We start from the raw sequence: 22,437 nt of genomic DNA, 5'->3' as shown, positions 1-22,437 counted from the left end.
ATTGCACTCTTTGCATCTGTTGATAGTTTTCATCAAATTTGGAAAAATTTGGCTATTACTTCTTTAACTTTTCAGTCCCCATCTCTGTTGGGAATTCTGATTTCACAAATGTTAGGTGACTGGAAATTGCCTCATTAGCTCACTAATGCTTTAAAAAAAAATTTCTGTATTATTTTGGAATTTCTATTGCTATGTTGTCAAATGTACTACTCTTTTCTTTCTGTGTCATATCTAAGGTCTAAGCCCATCCTAGCATATTTTTCACCCTACAGTTTATAGCTTGATCTCTAGGAGACTGTCTTGGATCTCTTATTTTTTAAATATTTTTAAATCTTCCATATTTTAAATATTTTTAAATCAGCTTTTTGAACATCTGAAATACTGTTACAATAACTGCTTTACATTTTTATCTGTGGATTACAATCTTATCTGGGTCAGTTTCAATTGATCGATTTTCCTCCTCTTTATGGGTTTTGCTTTTCTACCTCTTTGTATCTCTGATAATCTTTAATTGGATGCCGTTATTATGAATTTCATCTTGGTGGGTACTGGATATTTTTATATTCCTATAAATATTTTTGAACTTTGTTCTGTTGGCAGTTACTTGGAAACAGTTTGGTCTTTTAAAGTTTTTCTTTGAAAGTTGATTAGGCAGGCCAGGGGATCGCTCCCCCTAGAGCTGATTTTCTCCATTTCCAAGCTAGGTGCCTTCCTTGAGCCTTCTTTTTTCCCTTATGCGATGTCTGTGAGTGATCAGTCAGGCTTTTGGGAATAACTCGTTAATACTCAACCAAAATGTGCAGGGGGCCATCTGAAGGTCTACAGAGTTCTCCATATCTGCCTCTCTCATCCCTGCCACTCAGTCTTGGGAACTGCAGCTGCCCTGCTCTCCCTGGATGCTGCAACTTCTCAACCTAGGAGCCAACTTGGATTTCTCTTCCCTATGCCACGACTTAGAAAATCCTTCAAGGCAGAAACGTAGGCAGCCATCACATGGATTGCTGTGCTTTGCTACCTGCTGTCCAGTGTCTTAGAAACTGATGTTTCATGTATTTTGTCCATTTTTTTGTTATCGTAAATAGGAAGTCAATTTGGTCTCCATTGACTCATCTTGACCAGAAGGTGACAGGCATCTTCTATGGCTGATGAGCATTCTGAGCTGGTGGAGACGCTCAGTAAAACTTGGTAAGGACTGGGAAAGGGACGTTCCACTGGCCACAGATACCTGAGGCTCATCCTTGAGTATCTTTTGTGACTTCTACATCTTGAAACTTCAGAAATGTTCAATTTAATGGATTTTCACCCAAAAGAAAATGTGTCTGTGAAGAGAGCTTATACATACCCTGGACCAGCACTCCTCTGCTTATGTTTATCCTGGAGCCTCTGTTCTGCTAACAATATTCAGGGCGCATGCCTTGTGGCCCCCACTCAGTCTTGAGAGGACCCCACTGACCCACCTCAACCCCCACAGGCTTGGATCTGAGGCTGTAGATACCCAGTGCTGGTGGAGGTTGCTAAATCAGAGCAGTGCTCATGAAGGCCTGAGCACATGCTGGTGAGGAACATCTCATGGGGTAGGGGAAGATCAGACCAGAGCAGGGTCTGCTGGGTCCCCTAGGCTGAGTGTTAGAACTCTCACTCTCTGTATCCCCAGTGGTTTTACGTGGCCCTCGACACCTATTTCACCAGCCTATGCATCAGTCTAGAGGTTTCCCCTCTGGGGTGGCATTTTGCGGGGGTCACACTTACTGCTGGAGGGCCAAGCACATCCAGGTTCCCCTCCCCAGGTCTCCCTTCTTCTCCGGGTATCATACTGGGTCTCTATTAACCTAATCCTCACCATGTTAGCATAATGTTACTAGCAAGTTAGACAGAGACAGACAGACCACTTGGCCTCAGACAGGAGCCACACCTCACTGGTTGTGTTAAGAGTTGGTAAATAAAACACATTTAATTTCCAAGTAGACATTACTATGTATTCAAGTTATTAAACCAAATGGCGCTGACAGATGTGGATGTGAAACGCTCATTTCCCCCTTTCATATGAGAAACCTGTTTAATTTTTGGAGATTTGCTATTGTTCTGCTTTATAAGCAATTTTTTTCCTCACATTTGTTCTGAGGACCTGGTATACACCCTCAGCCCCTACCCCCCACCCTGGGCAGAACGAACGAACTGGCCTTTTGACAAAAACTTCTCTGCTTTCCCAGCCAGGAGTACGGAGAGAGGCGCCCAATTCTGCATACATGCAAGCTGCCTCCTTCTCTCTGACACCACTTGTTCTTAGACTCCCAGGAGCACAGAGCAGCCAATCACCGCTCTTGGTCCCCATGGCTTCCTAAGGGGCACAGACAAGCAGAGGAATGAGATAAAGCACAAAGAAGGCAAGGGACAGCTGTGACCAGCAGTGCGGAGGGATGGGCTGGTGCCGGAGTGAGCCGTCACATGCCCTGCTCACAAGTCAGACAGGGAACCATAGGGGATGCTGTTCCCTGTCCTGTCCAGCTAACTCTGATCCCACTAGCCAGGCCAGAAGGGCACCCAGACATCAGTTGCTTTCCCTAGGTCAGGAAGAGAGCAGGAAAAACACACAGGAGTCAATGTGGTGCCCAGAAGGGCAGAATGGACCAAACTGAGCATCTGTTCATGAGGGTCTGCGCGTGCATGTGCACGCACGTGTATGTGTGTGTGTGTGTGTGTGTGTGTGTGTGTGTGTTGCATGCAAGGTGCACAGCCTGGGCCTATGAAGGGTCCTCACTACAAGACCAGCCACAGAGGTGGTCCAATTGCAGCTATCCAGAAATAACAGAGCAGCGAGAGGGTCCTTTGGAAACTTAAGTTATATCCTCCTCCAACAGGTTTCCACCTCATGTCCACTGTCCTAGGAGTATCTGACCTCTGCTCCTACCCTCCCTGCCTCCCTCCACCCAGTCCCTCTGGTCCCTCACTGTGTAAACACACCACTTCCGCTCAGGGTCCTGCACAATGGGATGCTCATCTGGATGCCTTTCTAGAAGTTTACAGGCTCTCTCCTTCACCTCCCTCCAGGCTTTGTTCAAATGCTACTCCTCCCCCTTTCGCTAATAGCAACCCAAGGACCCATCCCCCTTGCTCAAGTCAGTTTTTTCCACATTACTCAGTGTAAGCTGCTAGCACATTATATAATTCAGTTCTATATATACTATATTGATTGAATTTCCAAACAAAAGGTAAGCTCCATGAAAGCAGAGTTTTGTGTTTTCATTTTGTGTGTGTGAATCCTGATTTATCTCCCCTGCTTAGAATAGCACCTGGCAGGTAGTAGGTGTCCCAAATATTTGCCAAATGAGCTGACCAGCCGAAGCAGCCCTTTGCACCAGTCACGAGGCACACAAACCAGTTCCACTTATGACTGTGGAACTCTGTTTAGGAAGTTCCTAAACTACTTCTGTTTAGGAAGTAGTCTCCAGGCCTGCTGGATTTGGGAGTCCTGCAGCAGGAGACCGTCATAAATACTTGATTCTGTTACTGCCTTTTTTTTTTTTTTAATTTTATTGTGGTAAGAACACTTAACATGGGACCTACCCTGTCAATAGGTTTTTAATTGTGGCTGTCTTATTTATGCTCATGTAAATCTGTCAGCCCATTGTTCTGTACAGAACCAAGGCACAGGAAAACCACTGTCCACTGAAACAGAGGATGTCAGGAAACCCAGCAAGTGATGGGTTAGCACATAGAAAGGGAAAAGGTTTGTCATTGGGATGGATCTCCCAAGTTTGCAGCATTCCTCAGCACCCCTCCTTGTGAAAGGGAGTTGGTCCACTTAGCAGTCCCACCAGGTCCCCTGAAGGCCATAGCTTCAGACCTTGTCTCGAAGCCCTTTAGGCTACTGTGATGAGTGGGGCACAGAGCGGCCTCCCCCTGCGCACACCCCAGCACTGCTGTGGGGTGCATGGAGGGGCAGAGCTAGGAGTCTCTCGGGACATGCATCTGCGGAGTTGACGGCTCTTGAACACCTGGCCAGGCGGAGACAGCGGAGGCTGACAGTGGAGAGAATGAGGAGACTAGAAGTCAGATGAGGTCAGAGGCAGAAGAGAAAGGCAACAGGATGTGGTCAACATTTAAGATGAGCCCTCACCCTGCGGCGCCAGATGGCATGTTTCAGGAGACACAGGGCAGGGAGAGGGAACAGTGTGAGGCTCAGCATGCCCAGCCAGGAATGCGCCCATGTGTAGCCTGAGGACAGTGTTTAAACCATGAGCTTGGGGGGGGAAGGGTCTGAGCTGCCCTGTGACATATCAGCACCAGAGGAAGATAGTTCACTGAATTAAATTCTTTTTTCAAGGTCTGTAAAGAATCACAGGGATTCAATTTTTTATCAACTGGCTGATTTTAAAAGAGAGGACACAGGAAGAAAGAAGGGACTTCTTGGGGTGCTGTACTGTTTTCTATGTCCAGTGGGCTGCTGCTGGTTCGATGCCCAATGGTTACAGGGAGGGTGGACAAGGGAAGGCAGTGGGGTGCTGAGATGTCCCCATTGCTTCCTTCATGCAGCTGGCTAATTCCTCTGCTTCTGCTGCTTCAAGGAAAGCAGTCTTCAAGAGCAGCCATGGGGGTGCTGGGGCAAAGGTCAGGGGCCTCCTGGGCTCGCACCCCTTGTGCCTTATCAGTCACACTGGAGTCTCCATATCATGCTGAACCCCATCACAAGGAGTTAGGGGAAAGAGATGAGGTGAGAAAAAAAAAAAAGGAGAGAGAAAAAGAGAGGAGACCTGGCTCAAAGAAAAACAAACTGCTTAGCCTTGCACAGGGGATCTCCGAAACCCCATCCGGCCACACCAGACCTAAGGCCAGAATCTTCACGCCCTTTGCTTTTCAACCATCGACTGTTTGACAGATGGGGACACGGCAGCCCAAAGTGGGCACACCCAGTACTACACACAGTATTTCCAACACGGAGGGGGTCAAGGGGTGGGGCTCTGGACTCCAGTGGCTTCCCCAGACTCCAGCAGCTGCCCCAGAATCCAGTTGGCCCTGCCACTGTACCAGGCCCCACCAGGAGCATCAGAGAGCCCCCCACATGGGGTACACCTGGCTTTCTCAAGTCCCTCCACCACAGGGAAGAGGGTTCGTTGAAACAGACCAACCATCCATGGGAGAGATGCTTTCCAGGGGGTGTCACTTGCCAGCGCCCCGAAGGCAGGACCAGCTCAGCCCCACCTCCATCCCGGACACTCACCATTCATCTGGGAGGGGGATGAAGAGTAGTCCCGGTCCGTGTGCCTCCGCTCCGGCTTCAGGTTGCGGCTCTGCCTGCCAGAGCCCTCCAGCATGTTCACGATCTCGCTCCGGTCAATGCTCCGCAAGGCTGTGTACAGGTTCTCCACTGTCCGGGAGAAAAAGAAGGGGCTGGTGGAGGGGATTGTAATGCTCGCGGTGCAAAGAGGGAATGTCACAGGGGCTCTGAAAATTGTGCTGGAGGAAACAGAGATGATTTATTTTTTGAGAATGTGGAGAGAACCCTATTTTTGTCAGATCCCTGCCTCTTTGGAGAATATTTTGTTATTCTTCAACTGATCTTGTCCAGACACTAACATGGCCAAATGCAGAGCCTGGAAAGACCATTGTTTTTTGTTTGCTGCTTGTTTCATGTAATCTAAAAGGAATCGTACAAGAAAACGAGGGTGAGAACCAATGGATTCTATCTTATGGAAATCCTTGGTCCTTCTCAATTGATTTGAAATGCAAATGTAAACACTTTCTTCTTAGTGTTTTGAGTAGGAATTTGGTTGAGGAGGTTGAGGAGGAGATCAAAAGAGTCAAAGAAACCTTCCCTCCAGGTTGGAGCAAGACTGACTGTGCCTGGGAGAACAGGAACTACACCAGACAGGACACACTTGCCATACCTTGTCCTGAGAGACAGTCCTCATCAGTGTGAGAAATTCAACAGGAAGACTTCAAGATGGAAGTCCCTGATCCTACACATGAGCTGTTGTCTGGGGTCCCATGCAATCGTTACCTTATTCTGAGGATGGAGATAATGAGGCCAATACCACTGAGTCTCTGGTATTTTCTTCTTGCAAAACTGCCCAGAAGACCCAGTGACCCTGAGAGGTATGTGTGTGTGTGTGTGTGTGTGCATGTCTCAGTGTGTGACTGTGTGTATGAGAGAGTGCAAAAGACCTGGGTTCCAAAGACCAACATTACAAATGGAATCTGAAGGAAGAACTACTTTGAGAAACAGTAGATCCTGGCAGTTTTGGAAAGAAAAGTCTCCCTCAGCTTAACGGTACTGACTCTTTGCGTTTTTGCCTTCCCGGATGACCCAGAGGTTCAACAAGGCTGCACTCTGCTCCAACAAGGAGTTGGGGTTTTCTACGCGGATCCTGTTGATGTCTTCCACACTGAACTGCAGCTCCCGGGCCAGTTCTGCAAGCAAAGAAGCAAGGGTGGGTGTGAGCCAGGCCAGAGCTTTGCTCTACTCCCAAGATATGCAAGCGATGTGGGTGTCCAGCTGGGGCGCAATGGAAATTAAAGAACAATTTCCTGTTGGATTAGGTGTTCTTTTTCATCATGAAATACCTAGTGAAATGCAGACATCTACATCTTTGTGTCTCCAAAAAGTGAGGTGAGAGTAGGGGTGCTCAATAAATAGGTATTGAATGAATGACCTTTCTTCTTGATCACTTCAAATATGAGGTGCTGAGCCTGAGCCTCTGGTAAGGCTAGCAGCTTATCCATGGCCACAGAAGAAGCTAGTGCCAGTGCCGGGGAGGGGCTGGGCATGCGGCACCGCCTCCAATGCTGTGAGCATTACACCAGGATGCTGTTTACTTTCCACCACGAATGCAGGTCTGTATTTATGTTTCTTTAGGGAAAGGCATTACTTACATTTAAAATGAAAATACAAGTTCCCATCTTTAAATGCAAGGCAATAACACAGGATGCTAGCAGTTTTCCTCCCAGTGTTTTTATTGTTATTTCTCACAGGTGTTTTAGAAGAGAGAATAGCTTTGGAGTCTAATTTCAAGGATGAGGAAAACAGGACGGACGGTGATAGTGAGAATCAATCTCTCTCTCTCTCTCTCTCTCTCTCACACACACACACACACACACACACACCAAGAAACAGTTGGAGACATGGCTTAAATAATGACCAGTTCTAGAACTTCTGAGTGTTTGTTGCACTGTTTCCCAGCAAGTGATTGCAAAGGTAGAAACCTTGTCTGAAGCCCTTTCTGAAAGGTGAAAAGACTCCATTACAGAAAGGCTAACAAAAAAAGAGGCAGGGAGAAGAAAAATTAAGTTTGAGGGTCAGTGACTGAATGAAACACATTTCAAGCCTTCACTTTAATTGGCCCACCTGCCTCACTTCAAAAAGGATCTATCTTTACTGTTTTATAAAAATCCGGAAAGGGCATGTTTATTATAAAAGGGAGAGAAGAGTAAAGGACACTTGCACAGACACCAGAGGGCAGAAAGGGCTGCCCCTCAAAGGGACAGGTTTGCTAAAAGAGAGGCCTGCGCAGTCCCCGGCGGGCAGCCTTGGGAGGAGCTACCTCTGCTGCCCTGCGAAGAGAGCAGTTGGCAACAAGGAGCCCCTGCACAGGCACAGGTAGGCAGAAGGGCTGCTGCTCCCCTTACTGTTGACGGGACTTCTGGTCGGCTACAGCCAGAGTATAAGTGAAAAAATTTGAGACCTGCCCCTTTCTTTCTCCTTTCCCGCCACAAATTCAACCTTTAAGGAAAGGCAACGCAGAGGACAGGGAGCAGTAGACAGTCCACCGGGAAACATGTTTTGTTTGTATGTTTGCTATTTGCTGGTTTCTCCAAGTCTGTCACTAGGGACACAGCTAAAGCCACTCCATGCAGCTAGATCTTTTCCCATCTGTAAAATGAGGTGAACTAGATGAGCTCTTAATTTAGTGTCAAAATTGATTCCTACAAAGGAAACACAGACAGAAATGGAGACGGGAGGGAGCTTTTCCTTTCTATTGGTCCCAGTGATACTGCGACTTAGAGGAAATATTTGTCATTCAGGTGAACAAAATAAGTGATTCTTATATTTATTTGGTCTTTATTCACAATTCCTGGCTCCCAAAAGCCTTGTAATTTCCTAAGTATAGAGCTAATGAAAGGTGTCTTTTGTTATGCTAATGTATGAAAAACACTTAAGATTGGGGAATGGTTGACAGGGAAATGAACAGGAAGAGAGGGTGAAACTCCCAGACCTACCCCCAGGCCTCTAGGGAGAGAGGAGGGGCTGGAGATTGAGGTGAATGCCAATGGCCAATGAGCTAATCAATCATGCCTATGTAATGAAGCTTTCATAAAAACCCAGGAGGTGAGGGCTCCAGTGAACTTTTGGGTTGGTGACCATGTGGAGGTTTGTGGAGGATGGTGTACCTAGAGAGGGCATGGAAGGCAGCACCATGCCTTTTTAGAATACCTTGCCCTTGGCATCTCTTCTGACTAATGATTTGTACCCTTTAGTGTCCTTTGTAATACATTGGTAATCTAGTGAGTAAACAGGTCTCCTGATCTATGTTAGTCATTCTAACATATTAATTGCACCTGAGAAGAGTGGCTTGGGGACTTTGTATTTATAGCCAGTTGGTCAGAAGCACAGATGATAATCTGGGCTTGCTATGGGCATCTAAAGATCAGCTATGCTGATCTATAGCTCATTGGTCAGAAGCATGGTCTTGCCTGGGGCATTTAGGGAATATCTGAAGAGGAAGGGGGTCTTGAGAAATTGAGCCCTTAACTTCTGGGGCCTGATGCTATCTCTGGGTAGTGTGTCAGAATTAATTTGAGTTCTTGGGTACCCTGTTGGTGTCCACAAAATTGCTTGTTGGTCTGAGAAGCCGCTACCCACACCCACATTGGTCTCAGTATGACACCAACACAGCCTCAAAAGCACTGCTTTGGCCATAGACCTACCCAAGCCAATCACAAATCAGATACACAATACGTGAGGAGAAGAGGTTTAAAAATGCTTCCATCATTTTCTCATTGGGTGGGGAGGTGGAAAGGGTTATATTGCTAGGGGAGACAAAGAGTTTTCCTGCTCAAAATTTTAGGACTTACCCGCCCAGCTGAGGCCAAGGTGCTCTGATATAATTGCCATCTTCATGTCTGCTCGGTCTGTCCCACTGAGAAAACCTGGGAAGAAGTATTGGATTTTATTTGGTAGCATTGGCAGCACACAGAATCAACAGGTATGAGTACATGACCTCAGGTGGAGGTTCAGGTCATGGGGTGGACCTCAGTGTACACACATTGATTGTTAAACCTTAAGGGTCAGATGAAGTCCCCAGGCAAAGTCTCCATATGTTGGGTTCATAAGGAGCTGAATAAATTGCATCTGGCAGGAAGCCAGGCAGAGCCTTAGAAAGTATGTAAGCACATACCATCTCAAAGAGGTTTATACCTAGTGTAGATTCGCTGAGGATGCTGTATCTCAGGGCCAGAGGGGTCAAAGTTCTTCTCCTGTCATCAATTACACTCCCCTGCAGAAGAGAGACAAAAAGGGGATGCTTTGGGTTTGAGGGGTCCCCTTTCTTGGAGAAGTTAATTTGAACCCTTAGGTTGCAGGGGTCAGAAATGTTGCTCCATCCTGGCCAAGAGTAAGCAGCTCCATCTTCCTGGAATCCTGATACAAAGAGCAGAAGTGAGGGAAGAGATGGGGGTGATGCTATTAATCATAAAATAATGGCAAGCTCATGTGGTCCATATCATGTGCCTACAAGGCACATATCACAACAGCTTACAAGGTAGATCCTATCATTATTCTCACCTCAGCCCTAAGGAAGCCAAGGCACGCAGGGTAAATAACTTGCTTAAGTTTCACTCAGCTAAGCAGTGGAGCTGGGTTTGAATTTGAAAAACCAAGTTTTTCTTTTTGGATTCCTTTCTGCTCAAAAGGCTCATTTTTGGATGAACTTAACTTCATCCAAAGTTCATCCCAGAAGGATGAACACCCTAGTCTGTGGGGAAGCACCAAGATGCTTGCTCAAAGCTGTAGGAAGTCCTCTTTGAAAGAGAAATTGGCTCACTCTCACCCCCAGACAGAAAAGAAATTGGGCCACTGACAAATGAACATAACCTCACCTCTTTTCTACTTTGGCATGGAAGACTGATGGTTAAAACAACAATAGAAAAATGACAACAACAAAAACCATGAAGACACACCATCTCTCCAGAGTCTCTCAAGTAGGTGGTGACTGATGTTCTTACAGGTATTGAGAATGAACATTGATGCCTTTGCTGAACTCAAAAACCTGGGTGTCTGTAACAGCTGAGACACCAGGGTTCCCTTCTTTGAGGGTCTGACACCCTGGGAAAGATATGCAAGTACATGAAAAAGAGGCTCAAAAAAAGGCTATGAGATGACTGGGAAATCTAGGGCAATCAGTTCTAAGCCTCAGAGGTCTCAGACGAGGGTCCCGAGGTGGATGCACCTTCTAAAAGGAATATTCTAGAGAGTCCAGGGCCACAGCATGATCACACATCTCTCATTATGACACTGATATTTTGCTCCTGAGCTTTGCTGGATGGGCCACAGCCTGCTCACCCCACAGTCACATATCCAGTGGGGAACCAAGAGTTTTCTGTGCCTCAGGGACATCAAAGGCAGCTTTTTAACAGAAAGACTCTTTGGAAGTGCCGACCCTGGGGTCTGTGTTGGGAGTGCCTCAGGGCAGCCAGTTGAGGGTCCTGTGAGGGGGGCAGCTCACCTTGGTGCAGGGTGGCATGGTGATATTCAAGTGGCAGAGAATGTGCTGGGTGTCCTCATACTTCATGGCCTTGCGCAGAAATGACAAGGACCCTCCTGGTTCTCGGCTGCTGTCCCTCACCTAAACTCAATCACATAAGGGAAAGATTCAGAGGGTCATTCTAATGCCACCAGGCCAGCTGGCTCAAAGACTCCTGTCTCCCAAACTTTATAGACCCAGAGGAGAGGTCGGCTAGAGGATGCCAGCACCTTTACAGGTATGGCCAAACGATTCTCCCGAAATGACTGGAAGTGGAAACTCCTCTGCTGGGTAGCTTTTTTAACAGGCACCAGGTTTCCAGAGAGTTCTGCAAAAAGGGGCATTCCTTCCAAAACCTGTAGGAGGGGAAAGCAAATAGAATTTGTCAGGCAGAAATGCCCATATGTCCTGTCCTGCCTTTCAGCTTGAAGACTCATCCTTTCTACAGCGTGAGGAATGCTGAGCAATCAGGTATTTGTGGTAAAGGTTTCATTGCCAAGACTGTGAGGTTTCCTCACGTCAAAGGATTTCTTAATAAGCAGGAATCATCTTATACCTGCATAGTTGATGAGGATGATTATCAGAATATTCTAGAACTCCACTAGGAGATCATAATATGGCTTCTGAGAAGATTCTGGGTCTCTTTTCATAACTGTCCCAGTTTATGAGAAGTGCTGGAGGCACCATGTTGGACTATTCCCACATACCATAAACATCCCTACTTCATATTTAATGCTTACAACTAAGAAGTATCGTGAGCCCATTTGACAGCTGAGGAAACTGAGACCCCAAGGGGTTCTACTCTATGCTTTATCTTCTGGGCCCTAAGCACCCTCAGAAGGCTCAGCACAGACCTGAGGCCAACTTTTGGAAAGCTTCTGGTTTACTGCACATCCTAACCTGGGTGAGTATCCTGGGATCAGAAGTGGGCTTAAATCTGGTCTTCATCTCTTTACACCTCACATCATCTCTCCTGTTTCCTCACCTAGGCGCTGCTAGGCACTGGCAGTGGGAAGTACTCTGGGAAGTGCTCTGACTTAAATAAATTCTTTCTCTACCACTGTCTTAGCTGTGTGACCTGGGGCAGGGTGCTTAATCTTTCTCAGCCTCAGTTTTCTTTTCTGTAAACTGGGGGTACACATAGTTATGAGACTCAGATGAGATCATGCAAGTTGAGCACTTATAATAATAGCATTTAATAAATGTCAGTTCACATCACATATCACTGGGCCATCAGTCTGCTATCTCCCCTAAGACACACCCCATTTTGCTGTGTCTCACCTCTGGTGAGGCTTTCCTAGGATGCCCCCCCAGAAGGGGACTCAAACAGAGCCGTGGAGGAGCCCTTCCACTACAGAGATGGGCCTCCTGACTGCTCTGGGCCCCATCCTAGCTCCAGAACATGTCTTGCTGTGAGAAGCAAGAGGCACCCATGGGTGCCCATTAATAAAGGGAGCCAGGTGCTCTACCTCTATGTCCCTGCTCCGGGCCACCTCGATGAAGTTCTCGTGCTGCTCCAGGGTTTTATCCACTTTGTCATCCGTCATGCAATAGCAGCGCAGCCGCCCTTCTCGGGGGTCATTCATCTTGGCAAAAATGACAAACTTGGCCATGTAGGGCACAGCAGTAAGCTCCTTGTAGAGCAGAGTGGCAAAATTCACAGCTTCAGCTGTCCGAGGACAGTCAGACAGCCAAAACCTAAGAAGAGAGGGCTATTTATAAGCACTTAGGAAAATGCCAAGTGGAGAGTTTCATTTCCACCCAGGCAGGAGCTGTCTGCACGCTGAGTGCCCACTCGAACAGTTGGTGGAGAGGGCCAACGGGGGGACCCTCTAGTTCAAGCCTGTGATGGGCATGTTGGGGCATGTGGATGGCTGCCTACAGGGGTAGTGCTGACCCTTCAATGCAGGGTCCTGGGACTCCCTAGGTGGGCTGGGATCATCTTACCTGGCAGAGACATTGGTGGTGAAGGTGGCACACTCGTTGGCATATACCAATTTGGTTGTTCCTGTTATATCTTCCCACTGGGCTTGGTCTGTGCCTCCTGCAACAGAAGCAGAACTGGAGCTAAGGTCTGAGCATGCAAGGGCAGGAAGGGCACACCTGGACAGAGCCCAGCACTCCTAGCAACCACAGCTCCCCCTCCTCTAGGGGTCACAGTGTAGACACTACTCAGATGCATCACCCCACCCCCTTGAAGAGCACATCCCCTGGGGTAAACGCTCAAAACTTGAGGTGATGGCTAGTTTCAGCTCCCCTGTGCCCCTTAGTGTGGCTGGATGACAGGACAGAGGCGGGCACTACTCACCTATGACACTGCAGAGCAGGCGCAGGCTGGTGGTGTCTCCCTCCCCGCTGTCCCTCGGGTTGTCTGTCCAGGAAGGTGGGAGCGGGATCCGAAGCCCAATGGGACGGTGGAACTTTCGGCGCCTGGGCTCCACAGTGACAATGGGGCTGAACGTGGCCTGGTTGCCTAGCAGTTTGGTGACTAGCTCATCTGGCACAGGCTGAGCCTGGGAAGTGCCAAAGTGGGACATTCAGCCCTGGAACAGCAGAAGGGCTTGGGGACAAGAGGCAGCACTGTCCCCCGGGGAAGAGCTGGCTGCCTTGCAGGGGAACAGTTCCCAGCACTATTGGACCACAGAGGCTTCCAGGTCTGACATCACCGCTTAGCTCTCCTTTCTTAGCCATTTTCCTCCATTTCCCTGCTGCTCCTCAGTCCTGGGACGATGCTATCTTTGCTCAGCCTTGAGATCCTCTCCAAGAAACCATGGCCATGTGGTTCTATGCCCCTCCTGGGACTTTCTGCAGCTGATCATGGAAACTTACCCATCCCTCCAACTTGCCTCTGAGTTTTGAGGTCAAATCTCTAACTGAAATTGTAAGGCACTGGACAAAAGTGTCCAATTCTGTGGGGATGCTCAGGGAAGAGAGTGGTCTTCCTGAGCGCCTTGAACTTCGCCCACCCTCCATGAACTCTGCCCAAGCGGGGCTGGGGGCAAGGAGCGAGGCTGTCACCTGTAGAGCCAGCTTCACTCTCTTGGTGACAGCATTTTCTGGGAAGGTTGCCTGCACCAGGGGCACCAGCTTGCTCTTCAGAGAGCCTCCTTCAGGGCCAATGGTGTCATAGTCCTGGCAGAGCCGGGACATGATCACAAAGTACAAGGGGAAGTCGGTGGTGATGATGCGGCAGACTCTCTTCTTCTCCAGCTCCTCCAGGCTGCCCAGCTCTGGAATCACAAGACATGGCGCCACCACCCCAATCACACCAGGCACAGGCCCAGCCACCACTGAGTCACCAAGCACCGCCTCAGGATGCTGGAACACGCCCCCCACCCTGAGGCACTGGCAGCAGGCTGGGTGCCCACTCATATCCTAGGGACCTGCAGTTGGACCAAATGGGGCCATCTTTAGCCACTCAGGGCTTTCCAACTCCCCAGGGGCACCAATAGTCCACCCCAAAGTGCAACCTCAAATCCCGCCTTCCAGAAGGAGGGGTGCCCTGCTCTGGGACCCCTGAGGCTCAGTCACCTTCGTCCATCCCGTTGAGGATCTGGTCCAGGTAGCTCTCTCCATAGCGGCTCTTGTGTTCCTTCCACACGGAGCCATTCTCACTCCTCAGCACCACGAGCTCCCGGTCCCCCCGGCCATGGGAGGCAAAGTGGGGGATCTCTACAATCACAGGGCTGAGGGGAGAGAGGGTTAGTGGCAGGGGGTGTAGAGAGGGTATATGTGCCTTGGCTGCCAGGGTGCTAGGGGAAGAGTAGGTGTGCATGGGGGGCAGCAGGTTCCTGCCTGGAGGGAGGTGGGAGCTATAACAGTGGGGTGGGGGCTACCTTCAGGTAGGTCCTCACAGCAGAACAGGCCTACCTCATCGCCCTTCACTCACCGCCAGGCCCCACAGGGACAGGCAGGGCAGAGGTAATCTCACTCGCAGGGGGCTTGCCTGCCAGACTCAGCTGAATAGCCCTGCCGTTGGACCTGATCCCCAGAACACACCTGACATCCCTAGACGGGGGATGGACCCTGAGCCTCCACTTCCTCCTCTAGCAATCTGTGATAACCGTATGTCATGTGGAAGGAGACTGTGAATACTACCTTTAAAGGGGAAAGTTAAAATCTTAACATGTTTACATCGCAAGAAAAGAATTTTGGTGACTACGCAGGATGATGGATGTTAACCGAGCTTATGGTGGGGATCATTTCACAACAAAATAGTGAATCATGTTGCACGCATGAAATTAACAGAATGTTTAGCATTCTGCAGGCTGAGTTACCAGTGGTGGATCAAGGTCGGGGTGGAGACGGGCAGTGGAGAGAGGTGGGAAGGCAGGGCGTCTTGTCCCAACCTACAGTCTCTGGTAACTGAAGGCAACAAAATTCCAAGTGGAACCTCCTCCTCTCCTTGCAAAGGTGAGGAACAGGCATCTGGAGTCCATTAATCTCAATGTTATAACTATAGATCTGTCTTCTGAGCCAGGCAGAGACCCTAGAGCGTGGAACTCCAGGGCCTGTCCCCCTGCCTGATGCCTGGGGGGTGGGAGGGCGTGTCTGGCTGAGGTAGCAGGGATGGTAAGGGACACGTTGCACACACGTGCCCACTGAAGCCTCTCACCTCAAGAACTGGGCCCCGGTGGGTCCCAGCGCAATGATCCTGCTGGCCAGGCCCTCCTCCTCAGCCAGCGGGGGTGGTGTGCTCAGTTTCTGGGGCTTGACCAGGCGGCAGGTGATGCGGGTGGGTGCTGCGCACGTCCGTGGAGGGATCACCACCCTCAGGCCGTTGTGACGACTCCCCCGCATGGAACCTCCTCGGGCATCCACCATGAAGCTCACCAGAAACCTAGGGGCACAACAGATTCACGGTGGGTTGCGAAGCTCCCTCTCTGAGCCAGGAGAGGAGGGCCTGGAATCTGCTTGCCACTGTCATGGGGTCACTCACCCTGTGTGGACGGGACTGGCCACGGGGCTGATGTTGTCTGAGGTCTCAGTGGCTGGGCTGCTGGGGATGAGGGAGTCTTCATCATACTCCTTAGATGCCTGAGGAGGAAAGAAAGGCCATGGATCCTATGACGTCAGGGCCCACAGGTGCTGGTCTCAGGCTAGCTAATGCTATGCTCAGCAGGGGAATCCTGGGGGCATCTTGCTACCAGAATCTGAGTAATCCACACTCCGCTCACAGACACTGGCCACAGACCTTCTGGGATAAAGCATTCCTGGAGCCTACAATGAAGCACAGGTTTTTTTCCTACATCGTGGCCCTTCCTTAGTTCCAGACCCTGGGCTAGAGCTTCAGAAAAGCTGGAGGAAGTCCTCACACTTCAGTCTGGTTTTCAGCAGTGTATCTGCTGCATGTGCTGCTGACCTACTCGACCTTTTCTCAAACTGTCCCCTGCAAGAGACCTCTGCTCTGTCAGCTTGGTTTTTGCACTAGAGATGGCACTGGCATTAACTCTGGGCAAGCTACATGTCCTGTGGGCATCTGAGGTATGTGAGGGGAGTAAAACAGATGCTGTCCTTGGGAGGCTTCCCATTCCTCCGCTGCAAATGGAACCTCCCCTGCATCACAGGGGCATTGCAACTATAGAGACAGGCTGCCTGCACAGAGCCTGTCCGCCACGAAGACTCACAAGCACCGGCAGCATCTGAAACTGGCCAGCCCCAAATTACAGCCCCATGTCATATTATGGGGGACTCCATCTTTGTCCCATTCTCTGCAGAAACTCCCTTACCTGTTCTGGCTCTTCAGACCTGATCACCACCGTCTCAGGAGTGACACATGGAATCCTAGGGATGGCTGGAGATTCCACCCTGTATACAACAATGGGAAATCAAAGGCATGTTCCTTCTCAGTAGAGCCCTGTTTCCCATGGGAGAGCGAGGGAAACTCTGCTGGACCCTGTAATAACCTATTGAATCCAACCCCCTGGCTGCAGCCTGACCCCACCCCCCACTCACACAGGCAATACAACTTGGCCTTCTCCTCCCTGATCCTTCTCTTCCCTCTGCTTCAAAGCCTTTCTTCAGGGCGCACTTTTCCCTCACAACCATCCCAGCTGTGGGGCCTGCCCCCCATCCCCAACACCTGCAGCCTTAGAGCCCTGATGGATGGGCCCTCACTGCAGGCCTAGCATCTTATTTTGAATTGCTACAAGAGCACTTGGTGTGTGTTTTGGTCTTACCAAGTAAGTCTGCATGTGTTTACAGGCAGGGTTTGGGTCTTGTATTTCTTTCTGATGTTCAGTAAGTACTAATGAATGAAGTAACCAGTAGTTTAACTTCCTCTTACCGACTGCCGTGTTTTGTGTTAGCCACAGGACTAAGCTGGCTTCGTCTTTTCAGAAAACGCCTGGTTTTTCCACAGAGTTGTTGCTTTTAGAGTTATTTGCAAAATATCCCTGTGTCCAGCGGACACACAGTGGGGAAATGCAGGGCGTCAGGGGAAGGACTGAGAGGCCTGCTCCAGGCAGACAAGAGAGACACCCTAAAGACACAGGGGTGTGGGCAGAGTCTGAGCTCAGCTGGGCAGCTGTTTCTAATGTGAGTCTTCCTCTGTGAGTATTTCCAGTGAGAAGCCGAGAGCACCAGAGAAGGGAGGAACGTGACTATGAGGCTGCGAGCGAGGGGAGGGGAGGCAAAGTGGGAGGCAGGGATTCTGGAAGTAGAGGAGAGATAACTAGGCCTCCGTGTCCCCACTTCCTGGTCAAGGTACAAGTTTTTCATCCTAAACTGCTGGCCCACCCAGCACTCCATCCCAGTCAGGGCACACCTAGCACCTGGCCTCCTGAACGTTTCTCTTTCTGGAATCCTTCTACTCTGAGTTTCAGACTTGGCGTTGGCCACCTGTGGTGTGAGCCCTTAATCAGCACTTCTTACACTTGGTCTAGCTTCGGCACGAAATCCAGCAGCTCTTTTTCTTCATCAACATCCCTGGAATCCTGCTTCTCTGCCTTGGAGCCAACAAGTTCTTCCCCTGAAACCACACATTTGAGTGAGTGACACTTAAGATGGAGATGCCTCTTTCTTTTTAAAAAGTGCTCTTCCTGCTCCTCCTCCCTCTGCTCACTCCTGGGAAGTGGAGGAAGGCCTCTGATACTCGCAGGGGGTCATTAGCACTATCTCTGACCAGTCTTGTCCCTCCAGGCCTGGTATACAGAGCAGGGCAGTCAGCTTCTAGCATCTTAGTCTGCACCTGGCTTTGTAGAAAAGAAAAAATACAACCAGAAAGAACTTCCTAGCTTGGCAGTTCCACTTCAAAACAGCTCTCTGAGGGTATGCAATGACACCAAAGAAAAGGTTGTTTCTGTTCTTTTCCACACCACACACTACAGAGTAATAACTGACAATGGAACAGAACCATTCATGTTGAAGGGCTATAGGGGTTTTGTAACCATGGCAGCTGATACCTCATTATTTCCTCTGCTCAGTACAAAGAGGTTCAAACCATGTCTACAAGCCAGACTTCTCTCTGTTTCTGTCTCTGTCTTCAACAGAGCTGGAGCCTCTGACCTTACAGTGTCATCTACTGTCACTTAGCAATGAGTGTCCTGGCTTTGTGATCTGGAGCTGACAGAATGGAATAACAACAGCTCATGCAGTTATGATCACAAACACAGTGGCATGGGCACAGACACAGAGATGGAGAGGCAGGAGCTACCCGCCAGGGCATGGATCCCTTGGGTGCCCTTGTCAATTCCCTGGCTCTGATTGTCAGCTGCAGAAGAGAGTGAAAGCAGGAATGGATTAGTGAGAGCTTGGATGGCTTAGGGTGAAATGCACTTATGATAAAGGACCACAGGGAACAGAAAGTGTTTCATACCCATTATAGTTATATGAGCAGTTCCTGGAAGGCAAAGAAGAGCCAAGTTTAAGGACGGGTAGGAATGAGGTAGTTAAAGCGAGAGGCATATCATCAAAGAGGCACAAGAAAAGCTTTAATCATCTAGTCGACAAAGTGATAAGTCATCGAATTATATGTTATTATAGAGACATAAGGACAATCCAGTAATTCCTGACCATTGTACATCACAAGGGCTCCCTCCAAACCTAAGTGAGGAGATAGGCTTATCTGGGACAGGAAAAACACTATAAGCACTTTGGTTCATAGAAATTGAAACTAGAGTAATTTTATAATAATGGATACACCCCCACACATATTAACCCACTATGTGGTCCAAAGAGCTGCTTATTAACAGGAAATTTTTACAGATTTCAAATAAACATCTTATTATTGATTCAAAACACAAAGAAAGCATCCCATAGAACTTAATTACCAATTTCTTACAGCTCTGAGAGTTGATCTAAGTAGAACTACATTCCATGTATAAAACACACACACACATATTTATGAAACTTCACAGATTTTCTATTTCAATCTCTGTAGATTTTTCTACTTCTATAATTTCACTAAAGGAGTGCTTTTGATAGCATTTTTTAAAAGTGGTTCCCTCCTGATTAATAGAAACCCACAGAACTTAGGTATGCAGTAAGGCCCCCTGAGTGCCCACAGCAGATAGAGGGGGCTCCTGGGGAGGGAGGCTCAGAATCCACTTCCCCATCAGTCTGACTTTACCCAGACTATTTTTCAATTCCAGATTTTACCTTCATCTTCAGAGACATCCAGGATCTCATCTACTGTCTCAGGGAAACTCATCCGGTGCTTGTCACTGACTAACTAAAATGAGAAAAAGCAGAGAATTCAACCCCAATAGAATAGTGGGCCCTCTCACTGATCCACAGTCACCTGGTCATGACTGGGGAGCCAGGAAAAAGGTAGGAAAGGAGGCTTGTCCCAAATGAAGAAAATCAAAGCTAAGAGGCTTTCAGCCTGGAAGTAGATGTAGGCGAAACCATAGGGAAAATAAACAGGAAATAACGGCTTCCCATGGCCTGTCCCGAGCCCTACCCCATCTTACTCCTTGCTGTCCCCTTAGGTCTGGGCACAACCCAATTCTTCCAGCCACCAGGTGGCAGTATAACCCTACCTGCTGGAGGAGAACATGTTCTCTTTTGGTGTGGTGCTTGCTAGAACCAAGAACCCCAAAGGACCTGTGTGCTTCTGGGAGGGACCCATAGGAACGCCCTATCTGTGTGTTTGGGATGGAGGGTACAGGGGAGAGGCACACGTACCACAGCACTGGTTTCATTAGTGACAACCTTGAGTACGTCTGTTACAGAAATGTAGCCCAAGCGCTTGGCTATTGCCAGAGGTGTGGTTCCATTCTAAGAAAAAAAAAAAAAAAAAATGCAGAAAGAGCATGAGCGAAGATAAAGAAACAGAGTCTGGAAAGGTACTGTCTCCTTGCACACAGCCCAGGCTCACATTCTAATTGCCCAGAAGTACCTAAGTGGACACACCGTACCCTGGAACCCAGAACAAAGATGTATTAGCAGCAATGCCCCAAAGATGGGATTTGGGAGAGAGGAAGGCCGTGACACTTTAAGCCTGTAGCATTTCATGTTGGGGCCTGGAAATGTAAGAAGGAGATATCTTGCCAAGATAAGTCAAAAACTGCCAAACAGGCACCACAGGGAAGGAACGGGGCCTGAGGCACCACATGCAATTTTAGAACGTAGGCTACACAGCAGTGTTGCTCGCTGCCTCCAGTGCTGGTTTTGAGGTGTCTGCAACTGAGCATTAACTAGTTAAAATAATCCACATACTTCAAAGGACTCCTTCAGGCCAACTAGAAATAGAGGCAGGGAGCACATTCCTAGTCTGATTTTAAAAGGGGTAAGTGAAAATAAATGGATATTGAGGTTGTATTTTTTGTCTTAAAGTCTCTAGTTGCAGGTGAGTCCTAGGCCCTATCTGTAGTTACAGTTTCAGCAAGTACAGCACTGATAAAAGCTCCACAGCCTTTCTGAGCTAGAGGTAGCCATGGAAATAATGTATAAAAAACTTCATGTGGCATGATGAGAACATCCACTGTGAACAATGACCACTGACATTGCTAAACACAACCTAGAAGCTCTTGAACCCACCCATGACATTTGGTTTTGCTCACTTGCACCTCACTGGAAGGTCAATCTGCTCTCAAATTGTTAGAGTAGACAATAACTGTTGTAATTCAATTTATCTAACTTCCCTTTTAAGGCTTATTTTCTGCAGATGCAGCTAAACCTCAAGTTTTCCACAGATGCAACTAGGCAAAACTGCAAGATAAGCATGCCACAACAGGCAGCTTGTAAAAGCAAAAGGTCCGCCAAAAAGGACTATCTAATTTGTGTCTAATCAATAAACTTTGCCAAGTCATTCCTAGCCTTTCCCCCCTTCTACCTATCTCTATAAAACCAATCATAGGCCCTAGAGTGGGGAGACAGATTTGAGTCTTGTATTCTGTCCTTGCAATACAGTTCCTTCTTTTTCAAAAGTTATATCACAGAATTGAGTTCTATGCATGATGGGCAGTGAATCCTAGCTCAGTAGCAGAAGAAGTCTTACAAGTTTGAGGAAGGCTTTCAAGAATGATATTTAAGTAAAATAAAAGGGTACATGTAAGTGGTGCTTAGAAGGATAACCATCAGTTTACCAGCAAGAGAAACTAATGACAACACCCGATATCCTGGTACACCCCGAGGCAGCTGCAACCTATGGCACTGTGGCTCATGCAGGCTCCAGATAAGCCGCGGGATATTCTGGGCCTCTCTGGTAAATGGATGTCTCCTGGGGCTATCTGAAAGAACAGTTTTCTGTGATTAGGAAACAGGTGGACACTCACCGAGCTGACCTCATTGGCAGAAGCATCATTTTTGAGAAGCAGTGTTACGATATCTGTGTGTCCTTGCTGGGCTGCCTGATGCAAGGGGCTGTATCCTAGCTGCAAGGTAAGTAGACACACTGGCAGTTAGCTAAGTAAAGAAGAGATAAAGGTAAAGCCAGAGATAAAGAGCCACCCACATGCTACAGAGCCTGTCAACCTTCTGGTACAACATCAAAAAATGCATTTTCCCTAGTTCCTCCTCCAAGGTCAAAGTTTACAACGGTGGTTGAGCCCCATGTGTGCTCAGAGTAACTCTGGCTTCATCTGAATTTGGCACTGAAGAAGTGCCAGTATAGGAATCAGGTCACTCCCAGTACCTTGGTCTTGGCATTGACATCTGCATGGTGCTGTAACAGAAACTTCACCAGTTGGATGTTTCCATAGTGACTGGCCACATGGAGAGGAGTATAACCCATCTGAAAAGCAGGAGATGAGAGTGGGTGACCAGCAGGGCTTCTGGACATCCCAAAAGCCACCACAGGCTTTGAATTAAGGAAATCTGTATAACAGGATAATTGAAAGAGAATGGGCAGGAAGCCTTTGGAAAGCTGACAGCTGCTATGAGGTGTGCAGTGTACGGCTGTTGCTAGGCAGATACCCTTGGTCTGGGAAGGAACAGAACTTGGCTTCAGACAGGTAAAGTCTGAGATACCCAGGGAGATCCTAGTGGAGATGTCCACTAGGTGATTAGAAACTAGTACTGAACCCCACCAAGAGGTCTATGGAGAACTTAAGGTCTTGGTGATGAGAAAGGCCACCTCAGATAGGTAGAGAATGGAGTGGAGTTCATGTGCCCAGGTGATACTTAGAGGGAGCGTCAGAAAAAAGGACCACAGGAGCAGCAAAGAGGCTGGAGCACCATGTTACAGAAGCTAAGAGAGGCTTTCCGGACCTCCCTGGTGGCGCAAGGGATTGTCTCAGCACTATGAAGCTATCAGGAA

The 22,437-nt window shown here is 48.4% G+C and overlaps 1 protein-coding gene across 3 annotated transcripts in view; it reads right to left on the bottom strand.

Annotated features, from left to right (window-relative positions):
* The window catches only part of ANK1 (ankyrin 1), a gene marked incomplete at both ends in the record, with an annotated part of 212,277 nt that overhangs the window by 24,049 nt on the left and 165,791 nt on the right, over positions 1–22,437 (bottom strand). For all 3 annotated transcript variants that reach the window (XM_084231770.1, XM_084231771.1, XM_084231769.1), the window contains 20 exons: positions 5,219–5,365; positions 6,277–6,408; positions 9,070–9,144; positions 9,413–9,491; positions 10,719–10,838; positions 10,967–11,092; positions 12,206–12,434; positions 12,684–12,780; positions 13,045–13,249; positions 13,755–13,966; positions 14,268–14,422; positions 15,352–15,576; positions 15,676–15,773; positions 16,466–16,544; positions 17,610–17,706; positions 18,553–18,576; positions 19,335–19,407; positions 19,863–19,955; positions 21,455–21,553; positions 21,814–21,912. In XM_084231770.1, the coding sequence (XP_084087896.1) occupies positions 5,219–5,365; positions 6,277–6,408; positions 9,070–9,144; positions 9,413–9,491; positions 10,719–10,838; positions 10,967–11,092; positions 12,206–12,434; positions 12,684–12,780; positions 13,045–13,249; positions 13,755–13,966; positions 14,268–14,422; positions 15,352–15,576; positions 15,676–15,773; positions 16,466–16,544; positions 17,610–17,706; positions 18,553–18,576; positions 19,335–19,407; positions 19,863–19,955; positions 21,455–21,553; positions 21,814–21,912 (2,464 nt within the window). The remainder of the gene's footprint in view (positions 1–5,218; positions 5,366–6,276; positions 6,409–9,069; positions 9,145–9,412; positions 9,492–10,718; positions 10,839–10,966; positions 11,093–12,205; positions 12,435–12,683; positions 12,781–13,044; positions 13,250–13,754; positions 13,967–14,267; positions 14,423–15,351; positions 15,577–15,675; positions 15,774–16,465; positions 16,545–17,609; positions 17,707–18,552; positions 18,577–19,334; positions 19,408–19,862; positions 19,956–21,454; positions 21,554–21,813; positions 21,913–22,437) is intronic.

The sequence above is a fragment of the Talpa europaea genome (genome assembly GCF_964194135.1).
Source record: "Talpa europaea genome assembly, chromosome: 4".
Classification (NCBI taxonomy): domain Eukaryota; kingdom Metazoa; phylum Chordata; class Mammalia; order Eulipotyphla; family Talpidae; genus Talpa; species Talpa europaea.
This window is presented reverse-complemented; position numbering and strand designations above follow the sequence as displayed.